The sequence below is a fragment of the Thalia democratica genome, chromosome 9 (assembly GCF_965202585.1).
Source record: "Thalia democratica chromosome 9, ktThaDemo2.hap1.1, whole genome shotgun sequence".
NCBI lineage: Eukaryota > Metazoa > Chordata > Thaliacea > Salpida > Salpidae > Thalia > Thalia democratica.
In genome coordinates, this window is record NC_139173.1 from 12,267,295 (window position 1) to 12,288,677 (window position 21,383).

Here is a 21,383-nt window from a genome sequence, read left to right on the forward strand (position 1 = left end):
ACTGTATAAAAAGTCTATGGCAGTTATTTTGAAACATTTGTAGTAATAAACATCAAAATACTATTTTAAACTAAACATGTTATAAATAAGCAATAGTAAAGCACTAATAATGTGTAATTATGAATTTAAACAATTTTAAGCATTAAAAAAATTATTTTAAAAAGTGGATTTTTATATTTTTTAAGTAGGACTGGACAATTTTTGAACGCATATACAATGCAATTGTTTGCTATAAAGTTTATGTATTTTCTATTATTGTATCTATATTTTTGTATCGAGCTAAATAGTAAGAACATTTAAGAATTCTAAACTTTTTATAAACAATAGTTTTAATAATTAAATAAACAAAATTTTAGTTTACTCTAAAAAAAGTAAGTGACAGTATTTTAAACTAACTTTCAGTAAAAGTTATTGTATCCTTTTGAATAATTTATGTTACATTCTGCTGAATTTAAAATTCACTGTTCCATAAAAGAACATATTAATTTTTAATGAATTTTTCTTTTACTTTCAGTAAATTAAAAAAAGTTATAAAACCATCAACTACAAACTTGACTTCAATGCTTATGGATTTAATAAACAGCTATGGGTAAGTTGTTTTTTTTTTTTGAAATGTACTAAAAAAAAAATTAAACAATTTTTTTAATGATTTATTACCCTAAAATGTTTTTGAATTATAAATATATGATGTATTATAGCTCAGAGTAGAGTAAATAAGTTATAAATTTGTAAATACTAAGGAAAAAACATTGTGTTTACTAGTTTATTATTTAAAGTATTTTTCATAACTTTTTAATTACTTTAATGAAAGGCACTATTTTTTTTACATGGTAGCCTTTTAAAAGTAATTAGGTCATCAAGTTCAATAGAAAATAAAATAAAAATTTTTTTTTTCTTATTTAAGTTTTAAAAAATTTAAGTTTAAAAATATATAAGTACAATATTTCAAGACAACTTGCTAATTTTTGTATAAACTGATTGTAAGTATGAAATTGGAAATTAAGTAGACTTTTGTACTAAAAATGTATGTTATTAAAAAGGACTTCTTTAAGCTATAGAGAAGTTTTATATTTGTTTAATTAAGTTGTACTGTGATTATTAAAAAAAATGTTAATCTCATGTTTTTTAAACAGTTTTATAATGATGTGTTCATGAATTTATCCATCACTACTAAATTAAGTTATTAAAAAATCTTTAATATGTAAAACTCATTAAAAAAAATAATATTGGAAGGCTAATTTAACTGACTTTTTTTTTGTTACATTATTTAAGAAATTTATCCTAATTTACTTCTATTACTAGAAAGTGCAATGACATACTTCTAGCATTTATTATAAATATTTTTAAAAAAAGTTTAAACTTAGTCTCTCTTTGAAAACTAAACTTAGGCTTGAGAATAGTATTTTTAATTTCTGGTATTTTAAGTAAATATTACACATAGTTGAATTGCAGCAATAATTCTAAGCTTTCAAGATTTTGATAATGAAAGTTAAACTATTGTATATTATACGTTTTCTGTAGGTTAATTAAAACTTTATAAAAGTATTTTTTATTAGCTTTTTTCACGTTATATTATATTTGTAGATAGAAGCTGGAGTCAGTCGTCTAGAGGGGCATGGGGTCATGACAATCATGCCTTATCAACAATCTCTGATAAATTACCAGGTAATTCTATGTAGTTATTTCCTTTATGTAAAAAAAATAATTAAAAAATAGATATCATATGTAAAAATAAGTTTATTAAGAAAGTTAAAGTTTGTTTTAGAGTGTTCAATATCAAATAGCCATCATATACTTTTGTTTAAAAAAACTATTGTGAGCTCAAACAAGCAACACAAAACACTTTATATTCTAAATGTTGTAATTTTTTAATAATAACTAATAACTTTAAAAAAAATTTATATTAGTTTTAACTGGTTGTATTAAAGAAACTAGTGTAATTAGTGGTATTATTAAAAAAGTGTTCAAACTCCTATCATTAATTAAAAGTAAAAGTAATTATACTAGTGTAATTAGTATTTTTTTAAATATTTGTCTTTAAAATTTGGGCATAGGGGGGTGGGGGTAGGTTAATCACTTTTTTCCACAATTTGATCCTATTTTATAGAGTTTTAACTGAGCTACAAGTTGCTTTTTACAGATTTTTAAAATTCAAAATATTTTATGAGATAAAGCAGGTCAAAGTCAGAGGCAACAAAAGCTTTCTTATGGGAGGCGCAAACTAAAACGACAAAAAAGACTATTTCACTAAAAATCTATCTTCTTATACGTTTTTTGAGATAAGTTCCTCAAGCTTTTAGTAAATTTTCATTGCAAATTTAAAAAAATTCTGTCGGAAGGACATAATAAAATTAATATTAAAATAAAAAATATATTTAAAAAAATAATCAAAAAAAGCAGTTTTTTTTTATAGTTTTTTGTCATAAGATTTTTATTTTTTAATTTATTTTAAAATCTGTTCCAAAATTATTTTTTTAAATATTGCAAGGAACATATACTAAGAGTTTAAGGTAGTTATCTTAAAAAACGTAGGAGAAGATAGATTTTTAGTGATTTCTAACTATTTGCTGTTTTAGTTTGCGCCTCCCATAAGGAACCTATTGTAGTCTCTGACTTCGACTGGCTATATCTCAAAAATTATTTGAGTTTTAAAAATCTGTAAAAAGCAACTTTTAGCTTAATTAAAACTCAATAAAATAAGACTAAATTGTGAAAAAGGTGTTTTACCCCACTCAACCTATGCCCTTAATTATATAAACTAATTAATTTTATTATTTTAAAATTAATATGCTTTTTCTTTACTTATAAAATTTATATTTCAAATTTGTTTTGTTATATTAATATTTAGTTTCTTTTCTTATGTTTTTTTAAAACTTTATGTAATTTTTTAATCATCATTAAGAAGTTTGTGAGTAAGTTGAGTTTATATTATCACCAATTCAGATGAAATTCATAACATTTAATTTAAGTTGAGCTATATAAAGATGCTCTTGGTCTACATAAGAATAATTAAAATTATTTTAGTCATAATATAGCTAAAAGTTGTTTTGGACAAAGCAAAGTATTTATTATCTCAGACCTTTTTTTAGTTGTACTAATATAAAAAATTTACCTACCTGATTAGCCTGTTTGTTTACAAAAATAACTAGTTAGGTTAAAATTATGATTTTTCCTGTGATAAAAAATGTTACAGTAAAAACAAGCTAGTATAAAAGATATTTTTTTTAATTCTTTAATATTTAGTTTTATCATTAATCTTAAATAACTTTATCAGATATGGTATATAAGTAATTAATTATAGAATCCAAAAACAAATAAGTTTTGGTTAAAAACTATTAAATAAGCTGACTTAGTTTATAAAACAAAACAATTTTGTTCATTCAAATTTGAAGGAGATTGCTTGTAAAATGAAGAAGGAGATAGATTTTTAGTGAATTTTAAAATTTCTGAGAAAATTGACCCTGAAAAATTTGCGGTCCATACGTTAAATTTTTACAAAAAATTAAATATTTCAAAAGTTAAATGATATTTTTGAATTCTATAAAAACTGGCTTGTAGTTTGTACTTAAAGCTTTCATATAAACGCCAAAGTTAATTTTTGTAAAAAAAAATGTTGGACCCCCCCCCCCTATGGCCTTAATCTTTTTTGTGATCTTTGGTTTATCAAAAAAAAATTTAGCCAATAAAGAAATAAAAATGTTATGATAAACATAAGATCTTGTTCAAGTGTTTTGTTTTAAAAGTTAAGACAGTTAGTATTCTAACAAACACTTTATTTTTTAAATTATCTCAAGATGTCTGATTATTTTAAAAAAAGATGGGCAAACTACCAGCTTACTTTTCATCCTACTGTTATAAAATTATCAGTTTAGTGTCTTTTTTTTTAATATAAATATTAATTTTTTGGTTAGATGGTATGGAAGATTATAGTCAAAGGTCTGAAAGTGATGAAAAGCCTGTCAATCCTACAACTGGATCAGTTTATGGTGAGGATGATAGTACTAAAACTGAAGAAAATATAAATGAAAAACCAAAAAAGAAGACCAGCAAGTTGAAGAAAAATATAAGAAGTAATTTTTTTAATTTTGTTTGATGTTAATTAATTTGAAAGTTTATATAAGTTAAAGATATAGCATAATTGATATTTATTATTGTTATTTGTTAGAAATTTGTACTTATAAAACTAAAACTAATATTTATAAGTTAAATTTTTTAAGAAAGAGCTGTGGTTTAAGTGATCAAAAGATTTTACTAAACACCTAATAAGTAAGTTCAATATAATTCAAGAATGTTTATTTTAGCATATAAATAAAGTAATATACATTTTAATGACAAAATAAAATATTTTATTTGTTGTAAATCAACCACAAACTCTATGCTTTCAAATTATATTACGTTTGAAAAAAAAAATGGTGTTTAGGTTTATGGGGTACAAGGCAAACAGAAGAGACGTCAGGCAACAGAGAGTTGTACATCAGAACCACTATCAGGGAATTGGTCATCTACCTTTTCTTCATCGTCACTCTCTGTATATGTTAGTAATGGTTTATATTTGCAATCTAGCTAACTAAGTTATTGTAGGAATACAAGAGTGTATTTGTTATCTAATTATTTTAGGCTGTTGTCCAAACAAACTTTCCTTTTTTGAAAAAAATGTTTAAGGTTGTATATATTAAAAAAAAGGTATTTGTTATGCACTTTAGACAGCAATGCTAAGTTTTTAGCTTTAAGGTAAATGTGAATGTTTATTTTATGTACATTATAAAGTATTTATAATAGTTTCATGTTTGAAAAATTCACTTTTTTATTGCTTTAACTAGTGGTCATTAATTTAATGGAGAATATTTATATTATTTAAATTAACCTTGTTTATATAACTCGTGTAAAATTGTTATTTTTAATTAAGTAGCTTAACAAGCCCTAAATACTATGTAATCTATAGCTGTACTTTCTTATTGCTTTCTAAACAACCTGATTAAGTATGCTTGTATATTAAGGTGCTTATAAAAATTGTGACCTTTGAGCTATCACCTATTTTTCTTTCTTTTTGGCAAGTGTCACAAAACATTTAGCTGATTTAAGAAAAACTTTCAATTCTTTAACTTATTTAATTTATACAACTTTTTGAAAATTTTCTTGAATTTTTCGTTTTTTTTTTTTTCAAAAAATCAAGAAGTGCCTCCGTGAAACTTTATTTACGTCGTCTTAAATCCTGCATAATGTTTTTTGTGATAATCACCATGTTAGACAATTTCCAGCTAAAATATGAGGTGAAATTTTTGGTCCCATAGTAAGAAAATAAAACTTTTCTACCGTGAGAGTTTTGTAAAACAGCTAAAGTAGTGCACAAGGCGTTTTTGTGACATTTGTCAAAAAAAAAAAAGATCTGAAGCGTCAGAGATCGCATTTTTTATTTGCACCCTATCCATTGTATATGTGTGTGAAAATTACGTTCACTAGAGCTGTAATATTAGAAATACATCTTAGAATAAGACCTCAATTACTATAAAAAAAATTAACTGTTATTTGTTAATTATATTTATGTTTACAATTTTTTACTTGATTCAACGTGTTGTTCTTAAGTATATAACTCATTTTAAAGTTTTTACTACATAAATAGTTTTTTCGCATCTTGTTTGTTTATTCTTTTTTTGAATTTCTACATAGATATTTACCAAAAATATTTAGCCTGACATTTATGAAGTTTTATTATCTTTTTTTGTTGAAAATTAAAAATGCACTCTATATCATTCTGAGTATTCATTATACAACATATTATTATTTTTTGTTATTTTGTTTTGAAAATTAAAAGTTAAATTCCCAGGACTTTAATCTAGTATATTTTAAATAAAATTTAAATTTAAGTTCAAATAACTTATTGTTGTATTTAGTTAGAGAAGAGTAATATAAATCGTAAAATAGCCTGAAGCGTTATAAACCTTCATCATGCTTTTCCCACAACCACGAAAACAAAAGTTTATATTATAAAATAGTTGAGTGCATATTTAATACTTTTGTATATAGTTATATATTATTGCTGCTTTTAAACGATATTATTTTACAGTAAAAGTTATTTAAAATTGACTTGAAATGTTTTGGCATTGAATACACTATAATATTGAATAAATTATATCATCAAAAATTGTTGTCTCTCTTAATTTACTTAACACAAATAAAAAAATTTTGTGTCAAGGTAATTATATTTAAAAAGGGTAATTTTGCATAGTTAAAATATTCAAACTTTCAAAAAGGAAGTTGAAATTTCCTTTATTTTGTTAAAGCATTTTTTCGCTAAAATTTCTGTAGTTGGTGATGAAATTATATTATTAAGAAAACTTCTGCAATTTCTTGACTTATATTAAAAAAAGTAGTTGTATTTTTTACTTATACAAATTACTTTAAAATATATAGTTTTATATTAAAAGTTACAGCTGTAACCTTCTTTTATGTAAGCTGTTTAAATTTAGATATTTGTTTGTGGGATTTTTTAATTTATAGGAGTAGTAAAGAATTTTCATTTTAAACTAACTTTGCTTAAATGTTATAAATTTAAATACTTTAAAATTGTAAAAAAAGCGATAAATGTAGAAATAGACTTTACCGAAAACTTCATATATATGTTTATAGCTAATACACAAAAGCTTACTTTTTAAACATTTTTTATATGTTTTACCTTTTAAAAAACTCAATTTAAAGTCTTTAAGTTTTAATTTTTCTTATGGTTCTGAAATAAAAAGAAACTTTATGTGATGGTAGTCACAGCAAATTGCTTCAATTTTTTTATTGTTTGATCAATATTCATTGACACACAACTTAGTTTCTCATATTTTCATAAGTTTAATTTTACTAAAGTACAATAACTTTAAGTTGATTATAAAACCAAAAAATACTGTATAAGTAGTATTAAGAACTAAGTAAGTATCTATGAGTATTTAGAAACATATTTAAAATATTAGTTAATCTAAACTTTTTTATACATTCGCCACTGTACAAATTTTAAGTGTTCGCAATATTTTTTAAAGTTCAAGTTGTAAACTAAATTTATTAACTTTTTCAACTATTTATGGTATATTTTTAAATTACAATGCAAGTTAAACATTTTTGATGCTTGTTTGCCAGTGTTGTTTACATCAACGACCAATATTACTTTTGTAATTTTCAAGTTTTTTTTTTTTTACAGTGACGTTCGGAATGACGAGCTCGACTCATTTTTACTACACCAAAGTCATGCAGGAGCTCTTCTTAGACTCCCCTTTCCCCGAAACCAAAAACACGTTCCGCGGGCTGTCCACAATGGCCGATTTCTGGAGAGTTCGTTTTTTGTCATTATTATTTAAAGTGCTTTTGTTTTACAAAAAAATATTCCTTGTATTTTAAATAATTGTTTTTAATTAAATATTCAAAGTCTCTCAGTCATTGTTTGCTTGTTCTGATTTTCAAATTTAGTTACATAGTTTTAAAGAACGTTCGAAAATATAAACTTATGTACTCAAATTTTTTTTTTAAACAACGACTAAAGGTATATGTTATTTTGATACAATAAACCCGACTTAAAATCATTACATTTATGAGTTACGAGATTTTTTTTAGATTTTGTTTGTGTGTAGATAAAATTTTCAAATATGAAAATAACAAATTTATGTAAATTTATAAATATAAGGACTATGCATTTGTTCATGAAAGTATACAGATTAGATAAGTTAAACACAATTAAAACAGTTTTCTGAAGGACCTTTGGTAGACGGTTTGTACTGGGAAACGTGGTACAACGAGCAGCCGCTTGCTAATGATGAACTTGGATATATTTTTTACGAAAACAAATTGCTTGGAGTTCCTAGAATCAGACAGTTAAAAGTGAATTTATATACTTAGTATCTAGTCAAGTAATTCAGTCAGATAATTTTTCTGCTTTTTTGATAGAATATTAGTAAACTTGAATAAAACAGTAGTCCTTAAGTTTTTGTTAAACTTTTTTAAACTTAGAAGCTTTTTTAGATATGGTATTTTAATTGTTTTAATAGTTTAGGTATACTTTTATTGTGCTAATGATATCAGTAAAAAAGCACCTTAAAAAAGTATTTAAAAAAAAATATTTTTTACTTTTCAAAATTAGTTGTCCTTACGTTTGCTTTTATAGTAGCAAGGAAGTCTTGAGTGCACTTGAGGCGTAATGGCGACATTTTATTTATTGTGAATTTAACTTGTAGTATAATTGCTTGTCTAAAACTTTTGTTGTATATATTATATAGATACTATATTTAAGTTTGATTAGATTACAATTTATGTGTTTAATTATTGAATTTAAATAAAAGAAATAATAGTTCTGAATATTTTTAAAACTCATTGAGAAATGTTTTAAAAAGTAAAAGCCCTTAAATAATAATTTTTTTATATATTTTTTTGTATTTTTTAATTTTGGAGATTTGACTTCCGTATGTTTTATAGGAAACCTTTTACAAAACTGATTATTATTACTTATGATTTGTTTATAAAAACTGTTTAAAACTACCTATACTTGTTTGTTAATAAAGATTTATATAAAACGTTTCGATAACTTTTGCCAATAGGAAGTTTTTACCCATTAACTTAGCTATTTTAAATTGATATATTTTAAACAATACTTTGATATCATGCTACTTTAATTATATAAGATTGCAAAAAAAATTAAAGTAAAGATAACTTAATAGTTTATCTACCCTATTAAGTTTTCATAATGATATCAAGTTTTACTTGATGATATAGGAATTTTGTTTTAAAATTAGAACTAAATGTTGTTTAATCTGTGTTTCGTTTGTTTAGTCTCTGTTTCGCGAAAACCTGTATGTTTACCTAAAAAGTTACTTTCTATTTGTAATAGCTGGTTAGTGCTTAGAATAAGATAGTTAAAGTTAGTGCCATTAAGAATAGTTTTAGCAGTAAACTAAATAAATAGATTTTAAGTAATATAAACTTAGAAATTTTCTTGTATTTCCAACCTAATTTTTTTATTTAACTTAAGTTCTACAAATATAAATAATCAGATCTTCTAGTAGAAATACTGGAATTCATATTTTTCAAATGGTTTTTTCAACTCGTTAAATAGTTTACTTATGAAGACTTATGAATTTTTAAAACGCTTATTAAAGATTTAAAATTTAAATACTTCTAAATATTTATTTATTAAAAAATATAAGCCATAGTTTATATTATGTGTAATTTAATTCTTGTTTTCTAAATCGAGTATTTTATTTCAAAAACTAGACTCGATTAATTTTAAATATAGTATAAGAACTACAACATTTAAACTTAAGCTGTATAACTTGTGGAAGTTTACGCTTTTTTCCTAAAGTACTTTCATTAAAAACTTTGATAAAGACTAGGATACTAATTTACGCTTGATAAGTTAAAGTTTGTTTAGCCGATAAAGCTTTAAAAAAGTTGCTTATGTAAGTAAATATAAGTAATACTTCGTTATATTGACCTTAAATTCCAACTAGTTTAAGTTAATTTTCTATTTAGATTAATTTCTTTGATCAACGGTCCAATCTTCGTTCTTGAAAAGTGTTGCGCTGAAGTCTTTGTCTACTTTAGTCATAACTTTTGTTTTCCAAATGAATGCTGGAGAGTTTTAAGTTTTTTAGATTTTAATTCAATTTTGTTCATCCAATATTTATTTAAACGTAAAGGTGAAAAACGGATCTTGTGAAGTGCATTCGGATTTCAGAGAAGAAATTACTGAATGCTATGATTCCTATTCGACGTCAAAAGAAGAAACTGAACCGTTTGGTCTGAAGAACTCTACTGCGTTAGTTCTTTTTATTGTAGTTTTATTGTGCAGTGTTCGACTTGGCAACAAAATCTTAGCCACAAACACAAGAAGAAAAATAAATTAAACTTATATTTAACAATTTAAGATAAAAAAAATTAAAATTAACAATATTAAATTCAATTTAATTTATAAAAAGCGGTAACTCAGTACATACAAAAAAAAATAAAAGCACTTTTATACGAACGAACCAAATAGATATTTTTCTAGGAGCATCATTTATAAGACATAACTATTTGTACAAAATTAATAAAAATAAATTGCTAGTCTGCTGGGGCAGGCGTGGGGAAATAAAAGTAACTAATATTCTAAATTAAAATATAAAAGAATCAGTAGTTAATTTAAATGAGATAAAATTTTATAAATTTCTTTCTGTTTCTTTTGTTTTTGATATAAAGTTATTGAATTTTACTTATATTTATAGTATTTGATTTAAATATTTTTAATTTATGCAAAAATGTACCTTCCCACACGATACCACATCTTGTGGTAATTTGTTTCACGTTTTCTTTGCTCTGTGAAAAAAATGAACCTTGCCACTAACTGTTGTTATAGTTATGTATACATTTTATTTATCTATTACTTCCTTTCAACTCATTTTTATTATAGGAAAAACTGATTGAAAAAAAAAACATTATATTTGCCATTAATAATTTTTTAAAGAGTTACTTAGTCAAGTTCCAATATTCTATGTTTTAAAGATTTTAATCCAAGTTTAATTAATCTTTTATTATATGATGTATTGGATATGTTACAACGATTCCATATAAAACGGGCTTATGAGTGATAAAAAAATTAAAAATAGAAATAAATGAGTTCATTAAAAGTTATGATAAACTTTTGTGTTATTGTTTAAAAATTTAATAATATTTGGTGTTATCATCAAAATTTATTCGTTTTAATGATTGAAAGGTTTGAAATTAAATTTACAGATAGTAATTTAGAAGTTAAATAATTAACAAATTTAAAAAGATTTCTTGTTTTCGAAACATCTGTTTTAAAAATATACTTAATTTGATATTTTTTAGGTGGACTTATCATACAGAAGATGAGTTAGACGGGTCAAGTCATTGGGGAACATTAGATTTTACATATTCTGGCGCTGGATACTACCAAGTTTGTCTTAAACTTAAATTTGTTATCTTAATATCCTTCTTTAAGCACTAAAATATATGTATTACATTTTATCAAAAAATAGTGATACAAACATTTGAACTATTTAAATTTGTTTTACACTAAAGTAAATGATAGTACCTATGAAAAACGGTAAGAACTAACTTTAAGATAACTTCCTAAAACAAAACTGAATCAACTATTTTTAAGGACTTGACGGACAAGAAAGATTCGTCCCTTGAGCTGATCGAGTCTTTGAAAGACAACTTGTGGATCGACAGGGCGACCAGAGCGGTCTTCATCGACTTCACAGTTTACAACGCCAACATCAACCTTTTCTGCGTTGTCAGGTATGCTGTGACTAAATGTAGAAAGTATTTTATATCTACTAGTTCGATGCATTGAAATTATTATTAAATCTTAACAAAAATTCTGTAAATCTTTGAAGGTTGGTGGTGGAGTTTCCGGCAACGGGGGGCGCGGTGTCGTCATGGCAATTTCGCACTGTGAAGCTGATTCGCTACGTTACCACGTACGACTATTTCTTGCTGGCATGCGAGGTTAATTTTCATTTATTTTACTTTATTTGTGGTCATAACTGAAATTAAAATACTAATTGCTTCTATATAATCCCAATAAACTGTATTTAAACAGGTGTTGTACGTTCTCTTTATTTCATACTACATTGTCGAAGAAGTGCTGGAAATCAAAAAGCTCAAATGCTCCTACTTCAAAAGTGTATGGAATTGCCTGGACGTCCTTGTGATATTCGTAAGTTGTATTCGATTTTTAAACTTCTAAATTTTTATTTAAAAAAGAAATTTGTTAGCTGTTTGGGTAAAATTAAGTATTGTTACACACTTTAAAAAATATTTTATTAAAATTCAAAGTACATAATCTTAATTTACTAAGTTTTAATTAATTTATACACCACCCTTTTTTGACTTTATGTAGTATATATGAAAATAAGTTTATTTCTAGTATTTTATAAGCGTATTAACAAACTACTAATCTGAATAAATAGAAATTATTCAAAGCAAAGTAGCAACAGTCTGAAATTTCAGAATTGGTATTTTTGCAGAATTTTTCTTAACAACCTCATAAAACTACATTAACCAAACATTTATCATGAATTCAGCTTTCCGTGGTTGCCATGGCGTTCAGCGTGTACCGGACGATCAAGGTGAACGGGTTGCTGTCCGAACTGCTCAACAACCCCAACGTTTACCCGGATTTCGAGTTTCTCGGCTTCTGGCAAATGCAGTACAACAACATGGTCGCCATCGTGGTCTTCTTCGCCTGGATCAAAATATTCAAGTATATCAGGTACAACACGTTTTTTTTTGATAAAAAAGCTATTATCTATGTATTACACTTTTTATTGAATTTAACATCTAATAGCAAAGTATGATTTTTATTGGTTAGCATATCAGGTAAAAAGCTTCTTGATAAAAATAGGTTATTTTGTTACACTTTTTACGTAGAATTTTTATTAGTAGAAAATAAGATTTCTATTGCATAGAAAAAAATATTTAAAAATACTAGGTAAAAAAGTTCCTTGATATAAAAAATATTATTTTGTTATGATTATCTTTCTACTGAAATTTGTATCAATAGAAAATAAGGTTTTTATTGCTTAAATATTTACAGTTTCAATCGCACAATGACGCAACTACAATCCACACTGTCAAGATGTAGCAAGGACATTGCTGGATTCGCTGTTATGTTTTTTATTATTTTCCTTGCCTACGCGCAACTTGGGTACCTCGTTTTCGGAACACAAGTTTCCGACTTTTCCACATTTTCCGAATCCATGTTAGCATTTTTTAAACTTAAAGTACTTTAAATATAACAACACATTTATTTGCTCAATATGTTTAAAATAGTATCTTTTTCAAAAAAAGTATTTTCTCCACGTGTGAAGATGAAATGTTCTTAGAAAAGTTATAAATTCATTAAAAGAAGAAAAGTTTAACTAAATATTTACAATCAGCTAAATTTTTAATTAAATATATTACTTATTTTATTTTGTATATAAATTGTTTTACTTTTTAGCTTTAATAATTGAATTGATACAGACTATGCAAATTTTTTTTCCATCCTCATTGGTATATATTTTTTTATTATCATTATGGTTATTAAAAGTACGTAGAAAGATAATAATCAAAGTTATTATTTTTCAGATACACACTATTTCGTATTATATTGGGTGATTTCGATTTCCATGCTTTAGAGAAGGCCAATAGAGTCCTTGGTCCTATTTTTTTCATTTCATACGTTTTCTTTGTCTTCTTCGTTTTGCTTGTTAGTTTTTAATAGTATTTTTTTTTGATATGTTTAAAAAACGTACTACATTAAAAAAGTTGTTTAATAACCAAAATTGTACAAGTAAAGTAGTGATTATTTTTATCATTTTAGTTCTTTCATCTTTATCAAATGAAACAGTTTTTATCTGAAATAATTCTTAAATTTATTTGTTGTATTAAATTATTGAAATGTTAATTTTTATTAATTTTAAACAGAACATGTTTTTGGCGATAATTAACGATACATACTCGGAAGTAAAAGCTGAAATTGCACAACAAAAGAGTGAATTTGAAATTACAGACTACATTAAGAGGGTATGATTTATTAACTTCTGCTATTTTCAGTATACTTTGTTTAACATTTTGAAATATCATGTTAAATAATACAATTTTCAGAATTAATAAGCCTAGTTGATCTTTTTTGTAACATAAACGAAAAAAAGTCTCAGTCTACCAAAGGCTTGTGGTCTGATTATTTAATTACTATGATCAACTCTTTCGTTAAGCTTGAGCTTGTATCACGGCATACGAAAGTCCAGGCTTCTGCTTTGCAGACTTTCGCCGATGTTTTTGTAAAAAAAACACATATTTTTAAAGTTCAAGTTTATACAAAAGACAACACTAAAAGGCAAAATAAAGTGTTTTTTAATTCTTTCTTAACTTAAAAAAATATTACTTTGACAAAATTTGCAAAATCTCTTATACCACTTGAGACTTGTATACTGGTTCACATAATTTATTTGCAGGGTTACAACAAAGTGTTGACGCGTCTGAACCTGAAGAAGGACAACATCAACAACATTCAGGACGCGATAACGTCGGCAGACCACGACCAGGACAAACAGTTGGACTGGCAGGAGTGGAGACTCGACCTTAAAATGTTTTTATAAAAAGATATTGTTATGATTTTTTTAAATATATCGTGTGCAAACTTTGTAAATTATCGGAAGACTTAGTTATATTCATTTTTAGTTTCTGCAAAACATTAAAAAACTTTTTTGTTTAAATAGGTTTTAAAACAAAATGTTCAGGTGTGTTTTGTCCTTGCTATTTACCACAATATGTTTACTTCTCAGGCGGGGAATTCCGGATGCTGAAATTGAAGCGGTATTCGCCAAGTACGATCAGGACGGAGACCTGGTGCTCAGTGAAGCGGAACAGCGCAAAATGCACGCCGATCTTGAAAAACAAAGAGTGAGTTCAAATATAATCCCTGCTTCATTACCTACGAATTGCGTATAAAACTGTTCCTGGTGTATTCAGGATTATTTAACAATGCCAAGGGTATAACTTTTTACAATACTATCACTGAAAACACTTTGAGTTTATACGATTATTCTAAGTAGTTATGAAAAATTATATTTTTTTCTGAGCACTTGCACAAAATCAGCAATGTAAACTTGTATTTAAGAATTCTTAATTTTCGCATAATATATTTACTTTACTTTTAATCAGTTTAAATTGTATGTAGTTCCTTCAAATAATTTCATATCGTTTAAGTTATGGTTTTGAAATATTTCTATCTTAATAAATCTTTAAACTTATTACATCAAATCACATTAATTATACAAAATAATATATATCCTTTGTTTTTCTAGTTGTATTTTTTTATGCTAAATTTTTCAATTTTAAAGAAAAATATATGAGTTGATGAAAATTAGAAAATGGAATTCGATAGAGTTTGTATTAAATTACATGTTTTATTCATGAAAATTTGCATGAGTTTTAATTTTTAATGTAATTTCTGAAAAGACAAAATTAAGTGAAAGAGTTGTTTTTTATGTAACGACCCAGCGACCTTGCCACAGATAATTTTCGACAATAAATAAAGGAAGAATTTAAATTGGTTTGTATTCTTGCCGTAAACTTCCATTTAATTAAATTTTTACGCTAAAAGGTCATGTATAAAGTTGCCTAAAGTAAGTAATAATTTCTGAAAAGACAAAATAAATAAACAGAATAAGTTTGTTTGTTAGCTTTATTATGATCACAATGAACTTTTTTAAATAAACTTGGTTTTTTATTAAATTATAATAGTTAAAGACCAAGTTTTTTTCGAATGTTTATTATGAAAATGTAGTATCTTAATTTTAGTTATATTCTAATCAACTATTTTTTCTGCTTTTTTCAAGATACTACCTATGAAAAAAGTCAAATAGCTAACGAAAAATTAAAAGATTAATTAATATTAATATTATGAAAACAACTGTTTTTCAACACAAATAAAAAACTGTTAAATAATAAAAACACTTATTAGACTTAATGGCGTTTTAAATTTTAACAATTTTTACGATATATTAATACGAGTTTAAAATATAAAGCTTTAACGAGTTTCTAACATACAATAGAAAAAAACCATACAAAAAAATTGTGTACAATAGGTGCTGTGTTAGGTGCATCTACTATAAGTTTAAAAAAATATATTATGTTATAACAGTTCAATTTTTTCTACCTTTTTGAAAAGTAATTAAATGAAAAAGTATTTTCGTGTTTCTTGATCACTCATAATCAAAACTATATTATATTTTCACTAAAACAAAAACTGATTTTTGTGATTCTTCTGAGACAGAACGATTTGCGCGACGAGTTGGAGGTGATGCGATCCACCGACATTGTGACGTCACAACAGAGACCCGCGTCTGCGAGGAGCAAGGGGGCGGTTTCTCACGTGAGCATCGCGCACTCGTCACAATCACCGTCGGATTACGACAGCGACCTGGACCTTGACGACGACGACCTCATCCGCAACACAGTCGCCAAGCAGGACTTTCAAGTGTAAGTATATTCATTTACATTTATTTTTTGTATATACAAAGTAAATAAAATCAACGAGTTTAAAATCAATAACTCTTTTATGTTTCAAATTAGTTTTAAGACTTTTTAATGTTTTTAAAATAGTTTTGAAATTATTTTTTTAGTTTTATTTAAATGAAGCTTTTGACTTTTTATATACGTTGTAACAGGGCTTCTAAAAATTGCTTTGATTAAGTAAAAACAAAAGTTACTCTTTAGTGTCTTCATATTTAGTAATTTTTGGAGTAAAGCTTAAGTTTATTTTTAATAAAAATTAATAGTTCTTTTTTACAAAAAACAGACTAATTTTATATATTTTAGTTTACATAAACTTAAATACTATATAGCAATATATTCTTGAGTACAAACTATAAAAACAATGATTTACTAACTGTATTTTTTTCAAATCGTTCATAATTTTTGAATTATTAGTTTTAGTCTTTACAGCAGTGGTCTTCAAGCTGATCAAAATCTGTGCACCCTAAATTGCAAAACAAAATTCTGTGTACCCCAATGTGCGAATATCTAGTATAAGTTTTAAATTTAGGATAATTTTTCAAGTTACGATTCATGCAGTCCCAAAATAAGTTTCAAATGCACTGGTGCACACTTTGAAGACCACTGCTTTACAGTACCTGTCTATAAAAAATATTTATTTTTTTTATTTAAGTTACAGAAATAGTATGTTGAAGGCGTTTAAACATCACTTGTATTATAAAAAAGTTTCTGTTAATTGGTACTACCAACTTGTATGTTTATAAGTCTTTCTGTGTATGCAAAAGTGACCCTTTGTGCGAAAAAGTCTTTGTGCATTATATTAAAATAATTAGTTAAATGAAAGTAGATTGAAAAATTGTAAACCCTCTTCTCTTTAAATTATCAACTTAAAAGATTTTGTAACCAAAAATCAAATTATTATCACTAAAATAAGGAAATTAAAAAAAAGACACTATATAGCACATTAATATCCGCAATTCTAGAAAAGCTAAGCAAACTACGGTAAAATTATATACAACTTCTTTTTTTTTAATTTCCTTATTTTAGTGATAATAATTTGATTTTTGGTTACAAAATCTTTTAAGTTGATGATTTAAAGAGAAGAGGGTTTACAATTTTTCAATCTACTTTCATTTAACTAATTATTTTAATATAATGCACAAAGACTTTTTCGCACAAAGGGTCACTTTTGCACGAAGGCATTTTTGCACGGGTTGATTTTATTTTACTACCACTGTTACCCCTAACCCTTGGTCAGCAATTTTTTTCATTAATTTATTTTTAATTTTATTTTTTCTTTACTCTCGTGCAAAAGTGTCTTCGCGCATATTTGACCCGTCCCTAATTTTTACTTGTAGGTTTTTTAAAACGAAAAATATTTAATTTTAATTTATAAAAAAAATTGTTTTGCTGTATTCTATTAACTAGAAAACTTTCATGCTAAATCTATTTTTATTCAAGATGAACTCACCAAAAAATTTCAATCTCATGATCTAAATTTACAATTTAAAAAAATCTCAAATACAGAAGAAGGAAAACAACTGGAATTTTTAGATATTTTACATATTATAAATAGCTCTGAAATAAACGGATTCAAAACAGTAAACCACACCAAACCCACAGCAAAATTAGCAAAATTTTTAAATGGCAATTCTTACCATCCAACACACGTTTTTAGAGGAATAATTTTATCAGAAGCTAATAGACTTAAAAAATTAAATGAAAAAACAGAAGATTATGAAAAGGCACTAATTAACTTAAAAATTAAATGCAGTAGATCAAGTTTCAGTAAAAAATTAATAAATAATACCTTTAATGAATTAGATGAAGTACGTAATAAAGATCCTAGTACAAATAACATAAAAAAATCAGAACAAAGTGAAAAAGTGACTTGGGCAACCAGCTTTAAACAATTTATAAATTTTAGCAAAAATGAACAATGTTACAGTACAGAATTATTAAGATTAACTTATAAGAGACCAAAAACACTGAGAAATATATTAATAAACAAAAATAATTTTACAAAAACAGAAAACAACAAAACAGCTGAATGTGGAAAGTGTGCTTTGTGTGGAAATTTTGGAAACTATAATAAAAGTATGATAAGTAATAACAAAACAATACAAAATATGAAAATTAAACAACAATTAAATTGCAAAAATTATGGAATTTATGCAGCTACATGCAACATATGCAAAAATTTATACATTGGACAGACTATGAATAGTTTTACTAAGAGGTGGAATGCCCACAGAAACATATGGAAAAACAATAAAACTGAACTAAACCATAAAAAAAAAGACCAATTTGCTCTAATTATACATTATAATAAATTTCACAAAAACAATATACCAGAAAAGATAGAAAATGCCTACACAGTCCAGTTTTTAGAAAGCCCTATAAGAACTAATTTAGACTACACAGAACAATGGTGGATTAAAAAAACTAAGGCAAAAATTAATTTAAATAGTGTTTTTAAGGAATAGTTTTACTAACAAAAAATTGAAAATGTCATCAAAAATATTTTTTATCAAGTAAAATACTAGGGGATTTTTTTAATTGTTTGTTGTTTATAGAAATAGTTTATCTTAGTTACAGTAAACAAAAATAGTTTTCCAAAGTGTCTTTTTCTCAGTTTCTCAAATTGAAAAATTATATCAAACTTTACTGACTAATCTCAAATATAAGTGTTCCATTAATTTTAAAGTAAAAGTATGAAATTCAGTATTATAATAATATGGTAGTTTTTAGTTTTTATTTTAAATTTTGCTAAAATATTTAATTTACTTTCTCTAGTTGCGAGTATATTTTTTTGTTTTCTACAGAATTGAAAATGTTTGTTTTTTAATAAACGAAAGATCTATTCTAAGTGGTTGTAAAAGACTGTGACTGATTTTTTTAATGGTTCTTACCATTTTTATTTATATTTATCTAAAATTCAATCCTGTCCGGTCTTTAAAATCAAAAGAGGAAGACTACCTTCATCCCATTTTAATTGCTAAATATTTTCTTTATAAATTAGTAGTACAAGCATAATTGATAAATGCTGTTCACGACAGGCTGTCACGCCGTGTGGACAGAATGGAGCACAGTGTCGGCTCGATTGTGAGCAAAATTGACGCCGTCATCGTCAAGTTGGAGGCGATGGAGCGCGCCAAGGTGAAAAGAAGGGAGACCATGGCTAAGTTGCTTGACAATATTAAAGAGGTTAGTGTAGAGAATTTGTAGTATTATTTGAATAAAAGTTATTCTCAAGTTTTTTTAATAGGTTTGATTAAATACAAAGTATTGAACTAGCTTAGTTTTGTTAATTTACTTTTCTTAGTTTTTTTAAATAAAGTATACTATCTAAAATAACAATGGTTAATTTCAGAAACTAATTATCGTTTTGTTTATAATTTGTTCACATACTTTAACTACATTTAAAAATCTGATTCCCGTTTCGGTACGGCTCATCCATCTTTGTATCAAGCTTCACCAAAAAAAATACTTTTATCAATTCTTCACAGGAAGACAAGAAGGAGGGTGGCGGTGAGGTGACAAACGAGGGGGCGCGTCACAAGGAGCAGATGGAGAGATTGGTTCGGGAGGAGCTGGAGATGTGGGATTGCGAGGCGAGCGACGATGTGGCTTCCCATTACTCCGGCAAGTCCAACTACTCGTCCAGTAGAGATTCCAACTCGACTAGAAGAAGGCCGTATTCAGGTATTTCGAGTGTTTTTTTTTTCTAACTGTTATGAGTAGACAAGTTTATCTATGTCAGTTTAGAACTGCTTTTTTAAATTAACAGAATGCATGATGAAATAAGAGTTTTTTATACTTTCGTGTAGACCGACCATTTGAACGTTATTAGCCAAAATTTTAAAAAATATAAGTATTTTAATATAAGGTATTCAAATGAAGTATTAAGTGGAAGAAATGTGTTTACCAAAAACTTCTAGCTCGAACCTTTTTTTTATATAAAATATTAAAAGCTTACAATCTTTTAAGTAAACAGAAAGTTTAAGAAATATAAAAGACCCAAAAAAAGTAGTTTGATAGTATAACTTTTACATAAATAAGCTTGTAAATACAACTCTTTCAAAATATTTACCTGGAAAGAAGTTTCCTCAATTTTATTTTCACTTTCGTTTTTTTTTTTTTCATTGTGCATTCTACTATTTTAAATGATTTGTTTTCATTAAAAACGAAATATTATTCATACACCAATTTTATAGTAAAGAGAAAGCATTTGAAGTTTTTGTAGTATAAAGTTGTATAAAACTAAATGGTATTGTTTGTTTTATTTTTTTTTTTTTGGAAAAACTAAAGTGATTGAATTTACAAATTGGTTTAAAAACAAACTACTATACCCCCTTTGTTTTACATCCAAACAATTTTTTTTGTGTTATAACAAGATATTGTTTTTAAATTTAATCAATTTTTTTTAAAGTGTTAAACTATTTGGTGTTTAACGATTTTCCACGCAAAACCTTCTAATCACAAACTTCCAGGTGCCTCCATGGCCTCATCAAAGTCTCGTTCCAGCTCGAACGTTCTGCCGAGCCATTCCAAGCAATAACAACAATGAAAATGTGATAATTCATTGTGACGTCACAGTGCGAGCCTTCACGGTCGAGTTGGCTTCGTGGCGTCGCAACGAAAGGAAAATCTTTTGCATGCGTGAACGTTGAAATATGACGTACTTTTTGAATGTGTTTATTCGTAATCAAGTTTTTTTTTAATCAAGATTTATTTTTAAAACGATACAAACTACCAAAGACGCGTTTACCTTTTCAATCGAAATCTTAATCTTGCTTTTTTTTTCGTCATCGATGTTTTAAACTCGTAAAGTGTTAATAATTTTTATTAAAAACTAATTGGGTCTCATATAATATATCAGTGAGTTTTGGCTAAAATGAACAAATGTACTTAAGCAATTGTCGATTTTTAACATTTTTGTAAATACGTTAACTTAAACTTGTTTTATCTTTGACGAAAGAGGTCAAATGACCCTGAAAAATATTGCAGTAAATAATGCTTTACGTTTTAATTGTATAAAACTTTTCGCAGCACAATTTTTTTCAATTGCATTTATTGATAGAACTCCGAAATTGTGTATTGTGATCTTACGTACTAAATGTTGTTTATAGCTTGAATAAATTTTTTGTTGCACTTTTCTTTATTGTGTTTTTATCACTTATACTTTGTAGCATATTATTGGGCTAACTACGTTTTTATATATAATTTTAATTTATGGACAATAAATTTATTTAGAAAATAAATGTATGTAAATCTCGCGCTTGTACAAATTTACCGGCAAAGATTTACTTTGTAAAAGAGAAGTAAATTGTTCAAGTTTTCTTTAGAAATAATGAAGTTTTATATTA

At 25.9% G+C, this 21,383-nt stretch overlaps 1 protein-coding gene across 1 annotated transcript; it reads left to right on the forward strand.

Annotated features, from left to right (window-relative positions):
* The first annotated feature begins 512 nt into the window (after positions 1–512).
* Positions 513–21,174, forward strand: LOC145844427 (polycystin-2-like protein 1). The gene is made up of 21 exons (XM_082951826.1): positions 513–589; positions 1,585–1,665; positions 3,912–4,070; positions 4,421–4,534; positions 7,181–7,311; positions 7,720–7,854; positions 9,666–9,784; positions 10,834–10,921; positions 11,129–11,268; positions 11,367–11,478; positions 11,573–11,689; positions 12,057–12,244; positions 12,569–12,733; positions 13,102–13,222; positions 13,441–13,539; positions 13,971–14,104; positions 14,301–14,418; positions 15,794–15,999; positions 19,074–19,221; positions 19,524–19,719; positions 20,508–21,174. The coding sequence occupies exons 1-21, from the start codon at positions 586–588 to the stop codon at positions 20,573–20,575; spliced, it is 2,643 nt and encodes an 880-aa protein (XP_082807952.1). The 5' UTR covers positions 513–585; the 3' UTR covers positions 20,576–21,174.
* Positions 21,175–21,383: the final 209 nt, after the last annotated feature.